Source organism: Plectropomus leopardus, chromosome 22, assembly GCF_026936395.1.
Source record: "Plectropomus leopardus strain MGB_pleo_1.0 chromosome 22, ASM2693639v1, whole genome shotgun sequence".
Classification (NCBI taxonomy): Eukaryota; Metazoa; Chordata; class Actinopteri; order Perciformes; family Serranidae; genus Plectropomus; species Plectropomus leopardus.
Window position 1 is genome coordinate 27,777,746 of NC_142197.1, and position 23,570 is coordinate 27,801,315.

The following is a 23,570-nucleotide window of genomic DNA, read 5'->3' on the forward strand; positions in this document are numbered from 1 at the left end:
GCTGAAGATATTATTTTACGTTAGCGAACGCTATGCTATGTTAGCTACAGTTAGCTGTGTGGAAATCAAAACCGTATAAAGCACGGCTCCCTGCTTGCTATATGCATTAATCAAGCAAATGCAGTGGCCAATGATAGCTAGTAGATATAGGGATAGCAAAGTACTTCTTCTAGTCGTGCATGTGTTTTATTTCTTTTCCATAAGTTACCTCTCTGCAACGGAAACATGTTATCGAGGAGAAGAGACGCAGTGTTGTCCCCGAGTCTGCCTGCTAGAGAGCATGGATGTAGCTAGAGAGCGGCGTCACAGTTAAAGAGCCAACAAAGCTCGTCTATGTTAACAAAGATGAACTACTCCGTTTGAAATTAGTGGGTGTTATCCGTGTTATCACACTTACCAAAGTTTGAAATACGGGTTGCCTCGATTCACATCAATGCTGTTTATGAATTTTAATGTTTGTAAAATAGCTGGAAACTTACAACAAAAGATGGAGCATGTGCAAAATGCGCTGAATTTTCCCCTCGTGCGTTTTCTGTCTTTAATCATTGGTGATTTATATTTATATTATTGGTTAAAATGTACATAGCATTGATGATGATGATGATGATGATGATGAAGATGATGCTTTATCTGCCATAACAAAAACAAGTGGGAGTTAGATCTCTGGTACACCTACAAGTTTTGAACAACAATTGCGTCAGAGATATTTAGATTGCAGTGCGCAGGAACACGGTACACTTTTTTTCGTTGTTTTTTTGTTTTGTTTTGTTTTTGTTTGTTTGGGGTTTTCTGGGGGCATCATTTTTTTACATAAAAGCTCGTTCACTACCGAAGTGGGGAGAATGTACGTGTTTTAGTGTTTAAGTTGTTTATTAGGGTTCATATTTGTATGTACATGTCAGCGCAAAGTGTACAGCCAGCTTTACTGTCTAATGTCATGAAGTCTTCCCAAACAGCAGAGGGCGCTACATATAATTGCTTAAATATGTATTTTCTTCTCACCCGGATGTTGGTCTCAGCCATAGACTGCATGGTCTCACAAGAACGCATGGGACACTGGTGGATTGAGACATAAAATCCGGATACAGTTGTGTTGCCTCCAAAATGGATTTGGACACCAAAAAACCGAGCTCACAGGCTTTACTCTCATGTGGGAAGAGAGAAGGTTTGAATCTTTTCATTAGCAGTTAGTGTTGGAAGAAAATGCTCCGAGTTTGAATGAGGAAAACCTGTGTTTAGCTGAGATACACTATATGGGACGTGACTGAAAGTGAACTGTTAGCTACGTTACTGTGCGTTCGCACCAAACGCAAAAAATCTCGCTCGTATGTTTATTGTTGGAGCATTTTGAAACTAGCAAAAATTAGTCATCAATAGTTGTGATTATGCTTACTTTAGCTAGGAGAGAAAGCTATCAGCTAACATGGTTTGCAGTGAAATACAGCAGAAAGCTGGATGTAAACCGTCTTCGTGCTCTGAAGCAGAGTGAACCAAGACACACACTCTTCACAGCACATTACACGCCCTCAGTAGCTTACTTTCTGCAATAAAAGCCTTAAGATTTAAAGACTTAACTTACATTACTCAGCGTTTTGCTAAGAAGCAGCTCAACAAAACTAGTTTACACAGACACAGGTGTGTTTTCAGAGCTTATCGCGTAATTTTACAGCTTTGCTCACGGATCTCAGTGCCCTTCAGGTCCTTATTTGCTCTGTCTCTGTAAAGTCCTGATACTGAATGTAGCTCTCGTGTCTCAGTAACATCGGGGGCATATCAACTGGCAGACTATCCTAACACAGCCCTACGCGAAATTTTCGTTCAAGTTGAAAAATTTCAACTTTCGCGAAGTGGCGAAATACGCATTTTCGCATTCACTGAGTCGCATCCCTCGCGTCCATCGCACCAACCGGCCTCCATTCGCACATGTCCGCGTCTTTGCATTGACTTGGAATGGAAACACGCCGCGTGAAGCGCTCGCACCGCGTCCGGTATGAATGCAGTTAGTAATGTTGTTTCAATGAATATGTATTTAACCCTTTAACCCCACTGCCAGCTTAACTGTTTGGTAGAGCATATTTTGAGTTACTATATTTTGATTAAAAACGTGCTGAATTCAACTCAACCTTATTGAGCCTTCTCAACATTTGATTGAGGTATGTTATTCTAAAAAAAATCCACTAGATGTTGCTGTGTCTTTTAACAGTCCGCCTGTACAGTTCACCTCCTACAGGACTCATCAGATCACAGCACACTTTTCCACTTTGCGGTCAGTCCATCTCAGATGAGCTCGGGCCCAGAGAAGCCAGCATCGTTTCCGGCTGTTATTGCTTTCGCTTTGCATGGTAGAGTTTTAACTTGCACTTGTAGATGTTGTGACGAACTGTGTTAACTGACGATGGTTTTCCGAAGTGTTCCTGAGCCCACATGGTCATATCCTTTACAGAATGATGTTGCTTTTTTAATGCAGTGCTGCCTGAGGGATCGAAGGTCACGGGCATTCAGTGTTGGTTTTCAGCCTTGCCGCTTACATGCAGAGATTTCTCCAGATTCTCTGAATCTTTTGATGATTTTATGGACTATTGATGATGAAATCCCTAAATTCATTCCAACTGTACATTGAGCAACTTTGTTCTTAAACTGTTGGACTATTTGCACACGCAGTTGTTCACAAAGTGGTGAACCTCGCCCCATCCTTGCTTGTGAACAACTGAGCCTTTCGGGGATGCGCCTTTTATACCCAATCATGACACTCACCTTTTTCCAGTTAACCTGTTCACCTGTGGAATGTTCCAAACAGGTGTTTTTCCCAGTCTTTTGTTGCCCCTCTCCCAGCTTTTTTGGAATGTGTTGCAGGCATTAAATTCAAAATGAGTGAATATTGGTAAAAAAGTTTATCAGTTTGAACATTAAATATCTTGTCTTTTTAGTGTATTCAATTTAATATAGGTTGAAAAGGATTCACAAATCATTGTATTGTTTTTATTTACATTTTGCATTTTTTACATTTATTTACATTTTGCATTTTTTTCAGTGTAGTTCACAGCAATGTTCTGTACAGTAAGTTATTAATTAAATCAATCTATTCCTTAGTTAGACGGGATCATTCCATATGGGTAATGATATTAACATAATATGTGTATTGGAAATTGATGTCCCACTGCCATGTATTACTTAGAACAGGATTTTGCATGTCAAACAGGGTTTTTGATGACAGCTTGCCCATACTATTTTTTTGCACAGCAAAAACTGGATAATGATAACATGATTGACATGTAATAAATATGTTAAAGCTTATATTCAAGTAACACTTTCAGCCCTAATTAGACATGGTACAGTTGCAGACCTCACATTATTTAGTATTTAAAGGAAAATGTTACTCGTTAATATTCTACATTAGTATGCTTGGCATCTCTACGTCACTCAACATCAATGCTATTTTGGGGAAAAAAATGCTGCCTGGTTGGAAAACTTGTTTGTCTTGTTGAGCATAAATGTCACAGGATGTCACTTTATTGTGAATTACTGTGGCCTTTCTTTAAACTTTGCATCAATTTTCATGTCTTTATTTGATCCTTTTCACAGCATAGACAGATATTATCATCAGTCATTGGGCCTCATGCCAGAAATGATATATAAACAAAATTTTTCTTATGTTCGCTCCTATCCACGATTTGTTCTTATTACGTTAGTATCAATTCTTTTTTTTTGATTCGCCAATGTTTTCTTACTTTTGCTCTTCTCTTAGGCAAGACAACATTTTATGAGTGGTTGAGAGCAATCTTGCCAATTCAAGAGAATATCTTGTTTTTGAAGGCCACAAATTGATGCCCAACGCAAGGAAAAATAACTTTTACAAGTTAGGAACATTTTAAATAATGCATCAATATCATAAAATCAAATTTAGATGACGTTTTAAGAGTAATTACAATAATTGGATTATTACATGTCAGGGCTACTTTACTTGGTTCATTAACCCAATTACTGTAATTTCAGTTACTGTACACCCCTCTTCTGACAAGTGCAGGAATGTAACTGAGTACATTTATTCAAGTAGTGCACTTAAGTGTAAATCTGAGGAACTTTACTGGAGTATTTCAATCTCATGTCACTTTCCACATCTACTCCACTACACCTCAGAGGCAAATATTGTACTTTTTACTCCACTACTATCATTAGACAACTACTTTACACATTAAGATTTTTGCACACAAACAGTATGTAAATATACAAGTGCAGCTGAAACAATTAGTCAATTATTTTGAAAATTAATTGGCAACTATTTTTATCATTGTATAAGTCATTTTTCATGCAAAAAAGCATTTAATCATTCCAGCTTCTCGTGTATACTATATGTAAATTCCTCCCTTTCTTTGAATACTTCTATACTTACTTTTATTACTTAATTTTAATACTTCAGTACATTTCCCTGAAATTGCATTTACTTTGTTTAGGCTTATTTAACAATAGACCTATGTCAATTTCACAAGTGCAGAAGTTCTTTTTTGGTGTCATGTCTGTGCACAAACCTGCCCTTATATAGCCTTAAGGGAGTGTTACCTGTGCTAACAGATGACTGATGATTAGTGGGATTCATCATTGAGCACACCTGGTCAGAGCAGATTTGGATGCTTAAGAACATTTGATGCATCTGTAGTTGACTTCTCTTATATTTTCTCTTACTAGTAAATTAAGAGAAAACATAGGAGAGGGAGAGAGAGATTGTTACTGCATCAGCTTGTTTGTTGTGTGGCTAGGTCTCAGTGAGAAGCTTCTCCTCAAGCCAAAGGCTGGCAGATCCCTGCAGACAGAAAGAGTCCCAAGAAGCAGAGGTGAGACCAAACATCACATCCCTGCATGCTGTTTTCCTTTAAGTTACTGTTTAGTTACATTAGCATTTGCAGTAAAAGTAAGAACAAACACTTTTCAGGAAAGAGCTATGATGATGTGTGATGTTTTGTGGTATGTCAGTGTTGGAGCGGCTGCAGAGCTTCCTGCCTCAGATGGCTGAGGCCAATGAGAAGCTGAAGCAGCAGATTGATGAAGCTCCTGCTGGGCATTTTGACATAGAGAGTGTGGAGGAGGCAGAGGGGGTCATAGAGATGGTGAGTGCCATTCTGCCTCTGTCTGGTAAACTGGAAAATTCCAGAAATGAAATTTACATTTAATAACCCTTTCTTTAGTTTTTTCAATATTATTTGTAGGATTTGTTTGAGTCATGTCATCATTTCTTCCTCTTGTCCTCAGGATGTAGCGCTTGTGGAGCTCAGCAGGTCTGACAGCAACTCTGAAGATGAAGAGCAGACTTTAGACTCTGAGGAGGAATCAGACGCTGGTGTGGAGAGCGGGATCACAGAGCAGAACCTCAGACTACCTGGAGACAAAGGCAAGAAGAACACAGCCAACATCCAGGTTCTCCATCAACAGAGACATTAGAAAATGCAGCAGCACAGACTTTAAGCTGCAAATTGATTTTCTTTGCCATATGAGGTTATGTGGGTTGAACTGACCAATGACAAAACCTCTGCTCCATGTGAGGAGGGATTTAACCTACCTCACAGAGACAGAGAACAGGAAGCTCCTGCATGGTGACGGAGATCCTCCTCATCCCTATGGGAACAATAGTAAACATTAGGAAGACAGCAGGCGCGCTTCTGGTGTCCCTCAAAGCACTGTGCTCATGGAAGGGAATACTTAAAAAAGGCAGGAACTTATAACCAAAAAAATATGGTGTAAAAGAACCAGGTCCAGGCACTCAGGATGGTTTACTCCCTGAAGAAGGTGCAAGCTGATGGTCTATTTTAACGTTTCTAGCCCTGTGAATTATAATGGCCTTTTATCCTTTTCAAACCATCCTGCGTGCCTGGATCTGGATCTTTTACACCACAGATTTCTGGTTTTAAATTCCTGCCCTTTTTTAATGGTAAATATAATCTTGCACGTATAAAGTTCATAGCAGCAGAAGTGCCTTTGGATCCAGTAGAGTTGGGTCACCTTCCAGTATTGCCGGTCCAGTCCTATGTACAAGCTGAAACCAGTTTGGGTTATGCAAACCAGCTGAACTGGCATTTGTCCTTGTGTCACATTATCTCACATTCTGATAATTTTAGAAGTAACCTCAGTCACAGTGCTAAATCCAACTCTAATTGCATTAGTAATAATAATAATAATAATAATAATGAGAATAATAATAATAATAATAATGATAACAATAATAATAATTTGACATATCATATCATATCATGATTAATATAATATCATGTTTGTACACTTAACATATTAATTGAGCAACTATTGTCATAAAAGTCGTGTGTAATTTATTGCCGAGCTGAGGCGGCTAGTGTCGGCCAGTTTCAGCAGAGGGTGGAAACAGCCTGCTGTATTTGTTTACATTTTGGGCTAATGAGATGAGATGACAGTCATTCTCTTAAAAAGACTAAAACTGCACGAATATGGAAACATTTTGTATTTGAAGCCAACAAAAGAGCTGTCCTTACTGACTGAAAGATTTGTTTTGAGCGGAACATTTGTGTGTGTGTTTCTAATTCTATCTGTTACTCGCTGTTTACATGCCTTTTACATGACATGCCTTAAACAGGCAGGCTTCTGCTGTGAAGCAGAGTAAACCAAGACAAACACTCTTCACAGCACATTTCCCCTCTGTGGTTTACTTTCCACAATAAAAGACCATCTTAAATTACTCAAAGCGTTTTGCAAAGAAGCAACTCAACAAAACTAGCTTACACAGACACAGGTGTATTTTCAAAGCTTACCATGTAACTTTATAGCTTTGCTCACTGAACACGAAATCCACGTTCTCACATCCATCACGTCCATCACCCCGCCCAGCCCAAATTCGTGTCTGTCCACGTCTTTGCTTGGAATGGAAAAGCGCTGCATCCAGTGTGGACGCACAGTAAAAGTTTCTGCTGAGGTAAATGACCATTGCTAAAAAGAAGTTAGGCTTAAGTTACATTTTATAATTTTTTAATATAAAATGCATGTTTAATGGATCAGTGTGGACACTGAGCTCTGGTGTTACGTGATGCTACTTTAGATAGTTAGTTGGTACAAGGTGTCATTATGTTCCACTGAGGATTGACTGCTGAATCACGTGGGTTACCTGGTACAATTCTGTAAGCCGGTCCTGTCTGGTGTTTGACTTTATATCAAACTGGTTTGTAATTTTTTTACACCGGCCTAACTAGTAGGTTCCAGAACAAATACTGTGATTACTAATCCAGATTAGCATATGACCTCTCACTGTTCATGATGTGTTTAAGTATAACACTGTGTTGTTTTTGGCCTTGAGCTTGTACACACATCAATTTAGGCTACAAACTATTTGTGCTTTCATCACAGTCGTGATCTTCAAGACAAAGATTGGTCAACTGTAATGCTGTAAAGGCAGTGGAAATAAAACCGGTGTATACATAACATTGCTATATCCAGATGTACTGATTCTTAGATTAATTCAGGCTATTTTTTAGGTATCTGAAACAATCCTTATCATAATTGAATGTTCTTATTAGTTTGAATGTTTTAGTCAGAGTTATCTCATTTGCTCATAATGTTGGCAGCTACACAGACGTAATTTTAGGGGGGGACGCAGGGGACATGTCCCCTGCACTTTTTCAAAACGACGTTTTTGTCCCCTGCAGTTTTTACCGTCCAAAAACAGTGTTACACTATATTAAACTGAGACGCGTCAGGCACTAGGACCAAGCGGAAAACGGCCGCTAAAGCTGAAGCCTGTTTAGACCGCCCACACACTCCTCGATTGGCTCTGCCGTTTCTGTGTGATTGGCCGTCCCCCCCTGTCACTCAATCAGGTTGTAAACCGCCAGGATTTGTACACTGGTTTGCTAGTTGCCGGAGACAGGAGCTCCCGACTTGAGCTTCCCGGTAATCTGCTGCTGCCTGTAGGCTAAGTTGTTGAACATCATGTTGGACGTTTGTTCTGCATGAAGCAGAAACGCCTGAACAATGTGGCAGTTTGTCACATACACCAAGAAAGGGTTGACGCCTTGGACAGGAAAAAACTCTGCCAGGAATTTATCTCTGCCAGTAATAGAAGACAAAATGTGTTTGGAAGCTTTGGATGAGTTGATTATGTTGACCTTTCTGTGGTCTTTGGGCAAATTGACCCTTGTTCACTTTTCATTTGTCAAAAAGAGGATTTAAAGAGGATATAATTGTTGCACTCATTTCAAATAAAATTTATGGTCACTGCTGGATGATGGACATTTTATTCTATTTCCCCCACCTGTGATATTCCTAGGTCAGTTTGACCTGCTCACCACTGGGTGGTGCTATTAAAATGAGATTTGTTTGCCATATATTCCAAAAATAAATGTAAAATTGGTATTACTGAGTTGGAGTGAAGTTGACTAACAATGTCACACACAGAATTTGGTGATAATATTTTGTCACATGCTTTACAACCAGTCAAACCAAAAAATGGTAGCAGTAAACTAAAAAGTAACAATAGAAAACTAGAACTGCTAGAAAACACAGTAAAAGAGTCTGAGTTTTAGTAAAAATACTTGTGTCCCCCCCACCTCTAAAATCAAAATTTCGTCCATGGGCAGCTATATTATATTCAAGCGAAGGCGTCTCATAAACCCATACATTTTCATTTGAGATCATAATTCTATCATTATTTGAAAGCAATTCCTTTCAGAAGATTACTTAATTTTTGGGGTCATTGTGAAAAGTGTTGGCCATGACCCAGATGATTGTAAACAAGCTGTATTTTTGTAGTTTGGATTTAAGAACCTGATGGTCTGACAGCAAAGGGGTGTTATATGAACAAGGCTCACAAAAATAGCTTTCATTGTGAAAGCATGACTTGACCAATCAAATGGAACCAAGATCAGTCTATTTTATAAAGCTCGTTTGGAACTAACTGTGAGCAGACGGTTAAGCTTTATTGTAATTAATGACTTTGCTGCAAGTCATCCCAAGTCTCCTGTTTTATATTTCCTCACTCCTCAATCCTTGCTATAACTGAAAGTTGTTTTAATGCATCATCTTGAAGGATATCTCACAGTTCTTCTTTTGGCTCTTAGGATCAAGTATACACAAGAGCAGCCTTCACTGACGTCTTTCACCAACCGACACACCCCCTGATTGGATACCAGTTATTGACAGGGTGCTGCAGTTGATCAGAGTGATCTGATACATAACAATATCAGAGGAGTTTCATACCAAAGGGAAGGCAGATATAAAATTAAAAAGTATATCACTTCCAAGATTTATATTTGTGGTCTGATTCATCATCTAGTTAAAAATCTGAACAAGAAAAAGGACCAAAAGCAACTTTCTTCATTTATTAGAGAGTGACTTGAATAACAAGGGCTTGTTTGGTATAATCTAACCCCTCAAAGTGAAAAACCTCCGAAAACTACAGTTTATTATTCAGCCACTGATGCTATGACCCTGAAATTGGAATTATTCCCCTCAGTTCTTAGTTTACTTCTTTAACACTACGGAAATAATTTTTCTTGAAAATTAAATATACTGTGTTTGTAGGGCATTAGCAGGCTGTTAAAGCTAGCGCAAAGTCAAACTATATCATATGAATCTAGAGATTGTAATAATTCCATTGATATCAAATATGTTAAGCTAGCTCACTGAAAAATTAGCTAAATATCGCTCCAAAGTTGACTGATTTTACCACGAGGTAATATTTATATATATAATGTCATATGAGACTGTACCTATGATGCTAAGTAATTTAAAATATATAATAAACTTTCATATAGAATGCAAATATGATCCAAGCTAGACTCCTGCTGGCTGACTGCCTTGGAATCTAAATTGCTGGTATTAGCTTAAACCATTCTTAAACTGTGTAAGTTGTGCCCACCTTTCTTTTGAAAGAAAGTTGATGAACGTTGTTTTTCCTCAGCTTGCTTTCTTTGTTTCTCTTTTCTGTCTTTCAATTATTGGTACCCTGATTTAATTTTTTGGGGGGAGACATGGTGCTGCAACCTGCAACATCACTTACTCTTACCCTTGACTGCTGACAGATTAATCCAGTCAACCAGTGCAGGGCGGACTAAACCATTTAGCGCATTTAGTAGGGGTAAGAGACCCCTGGCGATGGTTGCTAACCATATCACAATCACCTGTTTTAAAAAATTGGTGTAATGACTGCTTTTTTTCCAGTTATTTGGAAATGTATTTGTTCTGATTGATAAACTAACAAGATGGGTCAGAGGTGTGAACAGTATAGAGCTGTACTTCTTAATGAATTGCATCGACATTATAAGTGTCCTTTGCTTTAGAATTGGACAATTTTTTAATTACTTCTGCAATATTTGCTTCAGTTACCTCTTGGATGCAAAATGACTTACATGATTCTATTGCCTGTGTTTTGTTTGTGGTTTCTAAATTATCAAAATTTTGTGTTAGTTCCTCAGCTGACTTAATAAAATTCATATTATTCATATTAAATTCATGAGCCATTGTGACCTTTTCAGTGATGACTTTTTCCATTTATTTTCAGTTCTTTGATTTCTTTTTGGCTTTGTGATCTATTGGTTAAATTGTTCAAAGGGAAGCACTGTGGCCTTTGGCATTTCCTGTCAGTTGTGTGTAAAATGAAGATTTTGTATTTTTTTTTTAACTCCTCGACTACTTTATTTGTCAGACTCTTGTAGCGTATATGATCAGTATTAAGTTATATGATAAAGACGTTTTTTTTTTCTTTTCTTTTCTTTTCTTTTCCAGACTGCATAAACAGTTTATTTTTTATTTATTTATTTATTTATTTTGTTGAGATGTCCAAGTTTGGTGGCTTGAACAAAGGTTTTTATTTACGTATCAAGCTTCACCCTCTGTACATACTGTTTGTGTTACAGAAATATTTAAGAAAAAAAAAACAATGAACATCTCGGCAAACAGGCACCTTGATAATACACAATTAAAGGTTCAAAGCACACTACAATGTCAGGTTCAAATAAGATATTAGCAGGCTCCACCTCTTTTCCAACAAGTCAATAGTGAGATTTATCTTTGCCGTTATTTTTTCCATTATATACACCTTCACTATTCTTTCCTTCCACTGACATACTGTGGGAGGTAGCGGTTTATACCATAATACAGTTATTATTTTTTTGGCCACCAGTACAAGTACTTTAAAAAGATACATTTTTTCTTTGCTTAACAAATCGCATGGGAGCACTCCAAAGGTAAGTGGGTTCCACTCAATGTAAATACGTAATATATCAGAAAGTTCCCCCCTGATTCCTTCCCAGAATGTTTTGAGTTTTGGGTAGTCCCAGAAAATATGCGTGTGATCTCTGATTTGTCCACATTGTCTCAACACAAATTCGTTTTAGACCTGTCAAATTTAGAAATAATAAAGGGTGTTTTGAAATATCTAATGTTTACTTTCCAATTAAATTTTTTCCATGTTGGGCTGCTTGTCAATTTGTGATCATTTTCACACTTTCGCTCCCACTCTTGATCTTCAATCACAATATTCTTTTCTAATTCCCACCTTTCCTTTATCCCAAGAGCACCCCGAGAACAGTTAGATTGCAGACACTTGTACAAAAGTGACACCATTTTGTCCCATTTTCTTTCTTTAGCAAACTTTAAAAAAAGCCTCCAAATCTGAAGTTTGAGTTTTAAGTAGTGGCCATTCTTTATGGGACACCAGATAGCTTCTCAGCTGCAAAAACCTAAAAAAGTCTGTTGAAATCAAGCCAAATTGCTCCTGAATCTGACTGAATGATTTTAAAATCTCCCCCCGTCAAACAAATCATTTATGAAAATTAAATCCTTCCTTTCCCAGTCTCGAAACTCCGGATCAAGTTGTCCTGGTAGAAAATCTATAATCTCAGAAATTTTCATAGCTCTAGATATGGCATGAGGAGCATTGATCTTTTTTCTAACGGTACTTAAAACCTTTTGGGTACATTTCATCCAAGAATTTGTGATTTTGTATTTTTTCCATATCTCGTTTGAGCAGAATGCTAAAGCCTGCAGCGAGAATGTAGGGCATGAACTTTGTTCCAAAGTCAACCATGTTTCTTTGCTCTGTTTTAGCCACTCTACTGCACCACGTAGTTGTGCTGCCCAGTAGTATAATTTCAAATTTGACAGGTTAAGGCCTCCACATGCTTTACTACTGGTTAACTGTGTAAACTTGACTCTGGGCTTCTTTTGTTGCCAGATAAAAGAAGAAATCATTTTTTGCATCTTTTTAAAAGTGGTAGCTGGAAACAGATAGGTAGGGAAAAAAATAGATATAACAGTCAGGGGAGAATATTCATCCTGACGGTTTCAATCCTCCCTAATAAAGAAAGCGGTAATATTTCCCATCTTTCTAAATCTTTTTGAATATGATCAATTAATTTTCCATAATTCGCATTATACAACTGAGAAGCCTCTGGGGTAATGGTAATTCCTAAATATCGGAAACCATTAGGTGACCAATTAAATTTAACACTCTTGGATAATTCTGACGGCCAGGTCCCCTTTATCATCATAGCTTCTGATTTTGACTCATTTACCTTATACCCTGAGACAATACTGAAGTCCTTCAAACATTTCAAAAGTTCTGGTATAGAAGTCAGTTGATCACTAATATACAGTATGACATCATCCGCGTATAATGACAACTTGTGGGTCTTAATTTTGTCTGATATACTCAAAATTAACGGATTGTTTCTAATTAATTCTGCTAGCGGCTCTATGCTAATAGCAAATAACATCGGTGACAGGCAGCATCCTTGGCGTGTTCCTCTTTTTAGAGGAAAACATTCTGACAAATGACCATTGACATGCACTCTAGAAGTGGGTCTTGTGTACAGTACTTCAAACCATCCAATAAAACTTTCATCAAAGCCCATTTCATTTAGAACATGCTTCAAGAACACCCAATCCACCGGATCAAATGCCTTCTCTGCGTCAAGGCTGAGAAGCATTGACGGGTGGAGACCATCCCGGGCTGTTGATATAATGTTCAGGGTACGTCTTATATTATTTATTCCAAACCTTCTAAGTATAAACCCTGTCTGATCGGGGTTGATGAGTTTATTAATAATATTTTGGAGCCTTTTAGCTAAAATAGCGCTTAGAATTTTAACATTGTTACACAGTAAACTTATTGGTCTATAGGAGGCACATTGTGTGGGGTCTTTCCCATCTTTATGTATTACCGAAATGATTGCTTCAGCCCATGTTTTTGGCAGTTCTTTGGTGCTAAGGGCGTAATTAAAAACTCTATGTAAAAGAGGAATAAGTTCTGCCTAAAAACATTTTTTAGTTTAGTAAGATTAATTTGTTGAAGAAACTTTTTGATTTTCTCTTTTTTTAAACAAGTGTGTTTATTAATTTTTAGGTTGAGTAAACACATTACAACAACAAGAAGAAAAAAAAATAGATAAATAAAAAAAAAAAAAAAAAATTTACAGGTGCAACACAGAACCATCACAGTAAGGCTCATCTTCAATGAGATAGACATCACAGGGCATTAAGATGTATTATTTTGCACAGTGCAGAAGATACATCATCCTTTACCTTAGAGAAAAGCATTTCAAATAAAACAAAGCGGAAACAAACAGGCGTACAGTAAATACATGGCAATTTCATTTGTTGAAGGTTTACATACAGGGGGAACATGCCTCCAATGCTTTCCTCCCCTCTCAGAACACCATAAAAGATCTCCACATACTGTCAAAGATGGGGTATTTACCCTTTAATGTGAAGGTGAGTTTTTCCAGTGCCAAAGAATCTGATAGTCCTGTAAGTCAGACACTAATACTTGGTTTGGTAGTGGATTTCCAAGATTTGGCTATAGTGTGTTTGGCTTGTAACATGCAAAAAATGATCATAGATTTGTTTGCTTTGCTAAGGTTATGGTTTGTCGGAAAGATACCAAGAATACATATTTTGGGGTCTATTTTTATTTTTATACCTGTAACATGCGAAATTATATCCATCACCTCACTCCAAAATGTCTGAATCTGTGGACAGTCCCATAAGCAGTGGTATAATGTCCCCTTTCTACCACATTTGTAGCACGAGTCAGGGTTATTGGGGTTAAATTTATTCAGTTGAGTTGGTGTAACGTATATTCTCATTATCCACTTGTACTGAAGTAGTTTAAAATGGGTATTTATTGTATGTGTTTGGGATTTTAAGCAAGCTTTCTGCCAGTCCTCAGTGGAGATAACAGAATTCAAATCTTCACACCATGCCAGTCTTTTAATATCTGAAGACACCGATGATCCTTCCGTAATCATTGCATAGAAGCTTGAAGTCAATCCCCTCTTAGAATGTCGATTTGTTGCTATTTCTTCAATGGGACTAAGAGTAGGTAGAGATAAAGACTTCTGTAGCTTAAATATATAGCTTCTTATCTGCAGGTATTTGAAAAAATGTTTTGGTTGTATGTCATATTTTTGTTTCAGATCTTCAAACGACATGAGAATGTTATTGTCAAATAAGTCTGCAATTTTACTAAGGCCTTTGTTTGCCCAGATTTTAAAGCCCATATCTTGCTTGCCAGGTTTAAATTCACTGTTACCCCAGATTGGTGTATACTGAGATAACACAGGTATCTCACCTGTATGTTTGTGAACCTCATGCCATACCAGAATCGTGTTTTTAACAAAGGGATTATGTGTTATTGCCTTTAATTCTTTTAATTTAGCTGAGTATAGATATGAATTGAGTGGTAGAGGGGATGACATACTTCTTTCCATATTCATCCAGGACCATGGCGTTTCTTGTGCAAACCAGCAAGAGGCAGTAGTGAGCTGAGCAGCCCAATAATACCATTGGAGATTTGGGAGTTTCAACCCTCCTCTATCATAGGGAAGATAAAGCAAAGATAAGTGAAGTCTAGCCCTTCTGTTGTTCCAAATGAAATTACAGAACATGCTTTTCATCTTTGAAAAAAAATAATAGGAGGACCCAGAGGAATGGAATGAAAGAGGTAAAGAAATTTTGGAAGAACGTTCATTTTAAGTATATTGATCCGCCCTATCGTGGAAATTGGTAGCGTTGACCATCTATTAATAGATTCTGAAATTGATTCTATCACCGGATTATAATTTGTCTCTCCTAAATCTTTAATTTTAGGGGTGATCCTAATACCAAGATAAGTGAAGCTATCCCTAACTATTTTGAATGGTGTTTGTACGGGAGGATTTATTCTTTCCGAATGTTTAAGGAAAAGTATAGCAGATTTTGATTGGTTAAATGATGATGATTGGGTTTTGATTTTCTCTGCTTTATTTGGAATGGGGTTTGAGTCATATAATTGTTTGTAATATTTAGAAAATGCATTGGCTATTGCTTTGGGGTGTGATACAGAATTTTTAGATATGGGACATGTAACTTTTTGGATAATTCGGCTCGCCTGCATTTTTCTTAGCTGGAAAGCAAGTAATCTACTTGCTTTATTTCCATATTCATAATAATTTTGCGCCCTCTGCTTTGTAGGTTAATACTTCATTCAAGTCTTGTCTATATTTTTTCAATTCTTGAAAAATAGTATCGTTATTTGTTCTTTTGGGATCAATTTCTAATTTTCTAATCTGTTCTTCTAATTGTTTTTGGATCTTCTCACATTCTTTTTTAATTTTGGAAGAAAGGGCTATGATTTTGCCTCTCAGGACTGCCTTTGCTGTGTCCCATAAAGTAGAAGGGGAAACTGTATCTGTATCATTGGTTTCTAAGTAAAATTTTATTCCATCTTTTATATATTGAATCACTTCAGGTTTATTTAAAACACATTCAGTCTCCATGGTTTTAAAGGCTTGTCTTGGTTCAAATTTAAAGACATCGACACTGGCCCATGATCTGAAAGAGTTTGGGATTCAATATGGCAATCCTCCACTCTGTGGGCCTCTTGTTTAGAGTCAATCCTAGAGTGGCTCTTATGAACTTTTGAGAAATGTGTGTAATCTCTAACCCTTGTTTTTTTTTTTACACGCCATATATCTATTATAAATATATGTTTTATTCAGTGCCTTCGATTTGGATAGTTGATATTTTTGTTCAGATGGAAATTTGTCCAAATGATTGTTTACTACGCAATAAAAATCCCCTCCCAGTATTATTATTCCTTTTGAATTTCCTGCTATAATTTGAGCTATCTCTTTAAAGTCCGGATTGTCCTCATTAGCAGCGTAAATGTTCATAATTGTTAGGGTAATTCCACCAATAGAACCTATAACAATAATCCAGCGGCCATTCTTATCCTTGAGAACTTTCTCAGATACAAAACTTAACGATTTATGGCACAGTATGGCTACACCCCTTTTTTTGTAATTTTCATAGGATGCACTAAATACCCATTCCTGTTTTAGTTTAGCATGTTCTTCCTCATTTAAGTGAGTTTCTTGTAGAAGCCCAATTGAGCAGTTCAACCTCTTTAATTGAGTCAGAACCTTTTTCCTCTTTATAACGCGATTTAAACCATTTATATTGTAACTAATAATTTTCAAAGTGGTCATGGTTAAATAAAAATAAAATTAACGAGTGAATCCTTTCTTAATTATCTTGGTACCGTTACAAACAACATTAACAGTTGAACTCAGTTTGCCGAGGAACAAAGAACAATGTGAATAATAGGAACATGACACACATTCTGTAACATTAAGGAACTTCCAGCTGTGCCATGTGTTGCTTAGGCAACACACTCCTGATGTAAATAGGGCAGGGAGAACTAGCTCCCTGGGCAAGATAAACATAATGTGTGAGCAGCGGCAGTCCACTGTCTCCAACTTTGCTGCTTTAGATGCCCAATTCAAGGGTTAAAAAAAAGACTTTCACTCCGACCAACCATTTTTTAAAGATACTGATATTGTCATGCCTGCATGTCCTTGCATCTTAAACTATATAGAACTTACTTCACTGCACACAATGTTTGTGGGGGGCTCATCTCCTTAGTCATCTTCAGGTTGATCCACAGAGTTTATGATGGCTCTGATTTCCCTAGGGGTCAGCTTGTGTCCCTTCCTCTCCCGTCTGTCCTGAGTCTGCCATCTATTCCCTGTAGCAGCTCTCTTTCCAGGATGTCCCACTCCTCTACCTCAACAAATACCCCCAGATCCCTTAGAGTAGGTTGTGCCTCCAAAAGGGAGGGGAAGATTTTGACTCCCGTATCCAAGAACACCTTGAGTTGAGCCGGGTATGGTGATTGTGCCTTGATGTTATGCTCCTTGAGTTTTTTGATTACCTCACGCACTTGCTTTCTTTTCCTTTGCACCTCAGGGGAGTAGTCTTGATCAAAGTAAACTCTTTTTCCCTTAAACATCACAGTTCGCTGTTCCAATGCTTGTTTTAGCACCACTTGTTTCACATTAAAATCCAAAAAGCGAACTATTATGGATCTCGGTGGTGCAGTTGGCTTCGGCTTCGGAGTTACAGCTCTGTGAGCCCTCTCAATGCGAATAACTGTGTCATCGGGCAACTTTAGAGTTTCCTTGAAAAAGTCTATGATAAACGGTATCATCTCTCTTCCCTCTAAATCTTCATCAGTTCTGTATAATCTAATGTTGTTTCTGCGCATCCTGTTCTCCAGCTCGTCTTGTTTTACAGTCAGTTTAGCCTCTTTTTGGAGCATGTAAGCTAGTGCTCTTTCTTGCCGAGTGCCTTGGTCTTCACAGCTACTTACTCTGGTTTCAGCAGTGGTCAGCCTCTCGCGTTTGAGGCTCCATCATGTCTTGCTGTGCATTTCCAGATTCTTCTCGGAACTTACGGAGTTCCGCTAGCATTAGCATTTTGGTCCCGTTGTCATTTTGAGTTAAAGTAGCATCCAGCGTTAACTGCTTTTGTACAGTTTTTGAGTCGTCGCCTTTCACCACTTTGTCTCTTCTTCCCGGTTTTTGGGGGGCACTCATTATTGTAGTCTCTCCTTATTACTTATTGCTTTTCTGGGTGAAGTTTTGTTATTATAGCAGGCAATTTAAGATACGTTGGTCGGGGCGCCCTTTCCAATCGTCTTTACTCGAGCATGTCAGATCCGGAAGTCCGATAAGGAAGTTTTTAAAGCAAGATCTCATTTATTATAAGTTTACATATTTCATTATATAGCCATGGTGGAGTTGCCTTCTTTTGTTTACATTTTATGTTTTTTGAAAACTTTGCTGAGAGTGTAAATATAGCAGTAGTCATGGAGTCACACCACATGTCTAACTTATCATTTTCTATTATCTTATCCCAATTTATATTCCTAAGATTGTGTTCAAATTATGTGCTTTTAGATTTAGGGGTGACCATCTTCACTGTGTCAGGATTACTATTTCCAAAATACTGAAGACGACTTTTTGTTAGTTTTCTAATAGAAAGAGTCATGTTATGGTCAGACAGCCCAGTTATTAAGTTATATGTTTTTGTAATCCAATCTGGTTTGTTGATAAATACCATGTCAATCAGAGTTCTTGTGTTTTTCGTGATTCGCGTAGGTCCTTTATTCATTTGCTTAAGGTTAAACTTTGGCATTATTACTTTCAATTTATTTTTATTGTCTTTCTCTAACCAGTTAATGTTAAAGTCACCATAAAATATTGTTTCAACCTGAGTATCAAATTTCTTCATTAGCATTCAAGAGGAGTGTCTAACTGTATTTCTCTGCATTTAAACATATCTTTGATAGGAGAATAAGAGAATAATGAAAAAATACTAATAAGAAAACTAATAAATAAAGCCCTCTCTTTCTTCTCCTCTCTCTCTTTGTACTGTCAAAGGGCAAATAACAACCAACAATGTGTTTTCTAATAAGAGATATACATCGATATATATTTGATCCAACTTACAATATCATTCTAATAAAATATTTCGTTTTTGTGGGAAATGAAGTCACACCATTTGATCTTACACTCATACCTGAACCTGGCTCTTTTTTTTTTCTAAAAAATGATCTTATGTCCATGATGAGGCTGGCTGCCTGTCTGCACACAAACACACAAAAACACAGAGACACAATAGATGACGTCGAACATTTCAAGCTACTGTTAGCAGAGAAGCTAATGTCCACCAGCAACTAACAGCAGCGTCCACGGGACTATTTTAATTATATCGGTTTATTTATCTATTTTAATTCACCTCTCTCAGGTGGCTCTGATATACCGCTCTCCGTCTCTCAGTGCAAAACCTACCACGACACAGCAGGTGTGCGGGACAATCTGCCGTTTTCAGTATTTCTGATTGGCTGAATTGTAATATCACTCTTTCGTTACAAGTATTATCGGATACTAATTTAAGGGTAATATTAAAAATATATTGAATAACGTAAGGTTTACACGAATTTAAAGAGAAACACTCCTGTAAAGTGATTCACATATAATTTATTTTTCCTTTTTTCTATGTTGTTTCATACATTGAGTGTTACAGTAACAACATAAACAGTGATCTACGATTTGATGCACCAAACATGAGGACTGTTGGTGATGATAATAATGTGTTGTTATTGAAAGGTAGAAGTAAAGAAATGTGGCACATTTCAGCCAGGTTTCAGCCAGGTACTTACACACAATCTCATGCACACTGGAAGTGAATCGGTTCATGCAGATTGAGCTCTTTTGGATATTCGACAGACATTCACTCCTATGCTACATATAAAAAATTAATAACAATTATGATAGTACTCCACTGGCTGCATGAGATACACCTCTTATTTTTACATTTTAAATCTCCAAATAATTTTTATTAATTTTTCATATGTAAATATTAGCATTTTAGCTCAATAGCTCCTGGGTCATGTGATCAATGGACTCAAAATTAGTGTGGGATGATAGTACTCCACTGGCTGCATGAGATACACCTCTTGTTTTTACATTTTACACCTTTTATAATTTTTATTATTTTTTTATATGTAAATATTAGCGTTTTAGCTCAATAGCTCCTTGGTCATTTGATCAATGGACTCAAAATCAGTGTGGGATGATAGCACTCCACTGGCTGCATGAGATACACCTCGTTTTTACATTTTACACCTTTTATAATTTTTATTAGTTTTTTATATGTAAATATTAGCATTTCAGCTCAATAGCTCCCAGGTCATGTGACCAATGGACTCAAAATCAGTGTGGGATGATAGTACTCCACTGGCTGCATGAGATACACCTCTTATTTTTACATTTTAAATCTCCAAATAATTTTAATAAATTTTTTATATGTAAATATTAGCATTTTAGCTCAATAGCTCCTGGGTCATGTGATCAATGGACTCAAAATTAGTGTGGGATGATAGTACTCCACTGGCTGCATGAGATGCACCTCTTGTTTTTACATTTTACATCTTTTATAATTTTTATTAATTTTTTATATGTAAATATTATCATTTCAGCTCAATAGCTCCCAGGTCATGTGACCAATGGACTCAAAATCAGTGTGGGATGATAGTACTCCACTGGCTGCATGAGATACACCTCTTATTTTTACATTTTAAATCTCCACATAATTTTTATTAATTTTTTATATGTAGCATAGGAGCGAATGTCTGTCGAATATCCAACATAAAACTATCTTCACTGCGGTGGAGGGATGGGGTATATCAAACCATTTTCGAGGCAAAGGGGGTGCTACTGTATTTGTGTTGTTAAAATGATACGTTTCAATTATATACTGTATATGGTTTTGACATTTTTTCAGCTTAAACATGGACATACTGTTAAAAAATCTTAAAAAAAAATCTCTCTTGGGTGCTTTGATTCAATTTGGGGGTGCTTGAGCACCCTTTACGCCACCTGCTCATTAAAGGGCCTAATTCAACATGTAAAAGCAAAAACTGTCTCACAACTTCCAACACAGCATGGCACGGGGCACGGGTCAAGTATTTTATTACTCCTGCTGCTCCTGGCTGGTGACATACATCTTAATGCTCCTCTGCAGCACAAGCACCCTATACCTGGCAAGCAGAGGATCTTATACCGCTTGGCGGGCAGGATACTGCGGGGAGGACAAGCGCGTAGTCTGTGCTGGGTGTGTTCGGAGTGGATTGCTACACCTGCTGTTAATGAGGCAGGGTCTGCACCAAGATCAAGAGGTTTTGTTTGCTGGTGATCGCCAGGACATTTATGGACCATATTGACCTTTAACAATTTGTTAACGCCGCAAGCTAACGCTGATACAGGACTCAATAATTCATGTGGATTAGATACTGTAACGGGTGGTTTTAGGAAAACTACTGGCAGCAGGTGAGGAGGAGAAACAGCAGGTCCATGACAGAACCCCCCCTCAAGGGACGGCCCATGACGTCCCAACACAGGTCCACAGAAGCCGGCCAGAAGGAGGGTCAGAATTCCTCCGACACGCTGGAACCCGCGTCGTCATCACCGGAGGGAGGACCATCCACCAGCCAAGATGCAGAAGCCCCCGAGCAGGACCCCAGCCCGGACGTCCCAGGAACAGGAGAAGGGGGAGCAGGAACAAAGGCAGAGGGACACCGTCTCCGGACAACACGGGAGGGCCGATTGGGATTCAGACGGTGGAACTCCTCTATCAACTGGCCATCCAAAATCTGCCGAGCAGGGACCCAGGAACGCTCCTCCGGACCGTATCCCTCCCAGTCCACCAGATACTGCAGACCCCTACCCCGTCGACGGGAGCGAAGCAAGCGCCGCACCATGTAAGCCGGAGCCCCATCAATGAGACGGGGAGGCGGCGGTGGTCGAGAGGCGGGCTGCAGAGGGCTCTCCCTGAGGACTGACGAGTGCAGGAGGCCCATGCAGGACGTTCTGACCCCGACGAGCACCACCATCCCTGATCTGCTCTCTTCTCCTCGCCTGGATGCGTCGGTCTAATCGTGTGGTGAGTTCGATTAGGCCGTCTAGTGAGGAAGGGAGATCGAATGAGACCAGTTCATATTTGATATAGGGAGCTAGTCCATAGAGGAAGGCATCACATTGGGCCGCCGAGTTCCAGTCACTCTGTCGAGCCTTCGTCCTGAACTCGATGGCAAAATCGGCCACCGTCCGGTTCCCCTGCCGCTGACTCAGGAGTCCCCCGGTGGCGTCGGGACCCACAGGAACCGGTCCAAAAACCTTACGAAGCTCCTCAGCGAAAGCAGAAAAAGACACGCAAGCCGGCGTGCCTCTCTCCCACTCCGCTGTTCCCCACAGGCGTGCTCGACCAGTGAGATGGTTGATGGTAAAGGCGACTTTAGCTCCCTCTGTGGCGAATGTGAGCGGTTGCAGTGCGAACAGGATTGAGCAGTTAGTCAGGAATGGATTGCAACCCTCTGGATCCCCGGCGTATCGTTCCGGCGCCCCTACCCGGGGTTCGTGAGCGATGCTTGGGGGTGGCGTAGGAACGGGAGCGGACTGGACTGGACTCGGAGCAGGAGCAGCGCGCTGAGTCAACGAGGTCGCCATCTGTTGAACCTGATTAGCCAGCAGAGTTAGCGCCCGTTCGAGCGCCGAGGCGGACTGGCGAGCCTCCGCCGCGTTGGAAGTTAGTTGAGCCTCATGTTGCTGAAGCATCCCCTCATCACGGGCTAGGCGGGACTGGAGAGCGCTGGAGTCTGCTGGGTCCATGTTTGGCCAGATTGTACTGTAACGGGTGGTTTTAGGACCCAGATGCAGTACACCAAAACGCTCTTTCGGTTGGTAATAACTTTTATTTAAACCAACACAAATAAAGCTCAGCTTACAGGCAGAGAGTTCGTTCTTGGAGCGGACAGCCCTAGCAATGTCTCTGGGTTTCCCACGAAGCTTGTACCCACTGTGGCTGGCGAGGAGGAAACCCCGTAGCTCCACGAGCCGTCAACACGTGCTGGAACGCCGACGGGGATCGAGCAGAGGAATGGTCGGGAGCAGGCAGGGGTTCGGTAACCAGGAAGTCCGTCCGCGGAGGTAACAGCACCGACAGGGATCAGGCAGAAGAAACGTCGAAGCCGAGCGAAGGAGTCTTTACCAGGAGAGCCGTCAGATTTCCGGAACGCCGAAACTGAGCACGTGGTTGAGGACAGAAGGCAGGTAGGTTCACAGGGAGTCAGGCGAGGAGAGCAGGTCAGGAACAGGCAGAGTCGGCAACGGGAGATCTGGTAGGTAAACGCTGGAAAGACATGCATAATGCAGAGGAACAATCTGGCAAAGAGTGAGTGGGCTGGAGTGTCTTTTATACTGTGCTGATTGATGATGAGCTGCAGCTGAGGGGAGAGCTGGCTGCAGCAGTGGGCGTGGCTAGCAGGTAGAGCCGAGCAGAGGGAGGGTGAGTGGAAAACTACTGGCAGCAGGTGAGGAGGAGAAACAGCAGGTCCATGACAGATACAACAGTTTTTAACTTTCGTATCCAAAAGCCGTGGCTGCGTCGTTGCGCACCGCTGACAATGTCACCAAACGGGAATTGGGAAGACAGTGTGCCGCGCATCGCAAAGGCAAAAACAACTGCTGACAGTTTATTAGAAATATTTGAAGTATTATACCAAAAGGAGATCAGATCCACTCTCCACTGTTATCAGACTCAAACTTGGACTATCTTTGCCTTACTGAAACTTGCCTGCATAGTGATATACTGTACCTACCTTTCTCTGACAATAAGATCTGTGACACAAGGAACAATGGCTCATCCTAACGGGAAAACACTACCATGGAGACATTAAG

At 39.4% G+C, this 23,570-nt stretch overlaps 2 protein-coding genes across 7 annotated transcripts in view; one reads left to right on the forward strand and one right to left on the reverse strand.

Annotated features, from left to right (window-relative positions):
- slc41a2b (solute carrier family 41 member 2b) overlaps positions 1-345 on the reverse strand; it is a 72,115-nt gene extending 71,770 nt beyond the window's left edge. For 4 of the 5 annotated variants that reach the window (XM_042511036.2, XM_088072913.1, XM_088072915.1 and 1 more), the window contains exon 1: positions 209-345. The gene's annotated coding sequence lies outside the window, so the exon portion shown is untranslated. The remainder of the gene's footprint in view (positions 1-208) is intronic. The other variant, XM_088072914.1, reaches the window with a different exon arrangement.
- A 657-nt stretch (positions 346-1,002) lies between these two features.
- nopchap1 (NOP protein chaperone 1) lies at positions 1,003-8,232 on the forward strand. Of its 2 annotated transcripts, none has more exons than XM_042511415.2 (4): positions 1,003-1,165; positions 4,755-4,829; positions 4,969-5,102; positions 5,245-8,232. In XM_042511415.2, exons 1-4 carry the CDS (start codon positions 1,105-1,107, stop codon positions 5,431-5,433), a joined length of 459 nt encoding a protein of 152 aa, XP_042367349.1. In that variant the 5' UTR covers positions 1,003-1,104; the 3' UTR covers positions 5,434-8,232. The 2 variants fall into 2 exon arrangements, with proteins under 2 accessions (XP_042367349.1, XP_087929043.1); XM_088072917.1 differs by lacking the exon at positions 1,003-1,165 and adding an exon at positions 1,182-2,342.
- Positions 8,233-23,570: the final 15,338 nt, after the last annotated feature.

Excerpts from the sequence above, each read along its gene's own strand:
- nopchap1 (XM_042511415.2), top strand. The coding sequence starts at position 1,105 with ATGGATTTGGACACCAAAAAACCGAGCTCACAGGCTTTACTCTCATGT. Across the intron at positions 1,166-4,754 it reads CTCATGTGGGAAGAGAGAAG|GTCTCAGTGAGAAGCTTCTC; the intron begins GTTTGAATCTTT and ends TTGTGTGGCTAG. Across the intron at positions 5,103-5,244 it reads CAGAGGGGGTCATAGAGATG|GATGTAGCGCTTGTGGAGCT; the intron begins GTGAGTGCCATT and ends TCTTGTCCTCAG.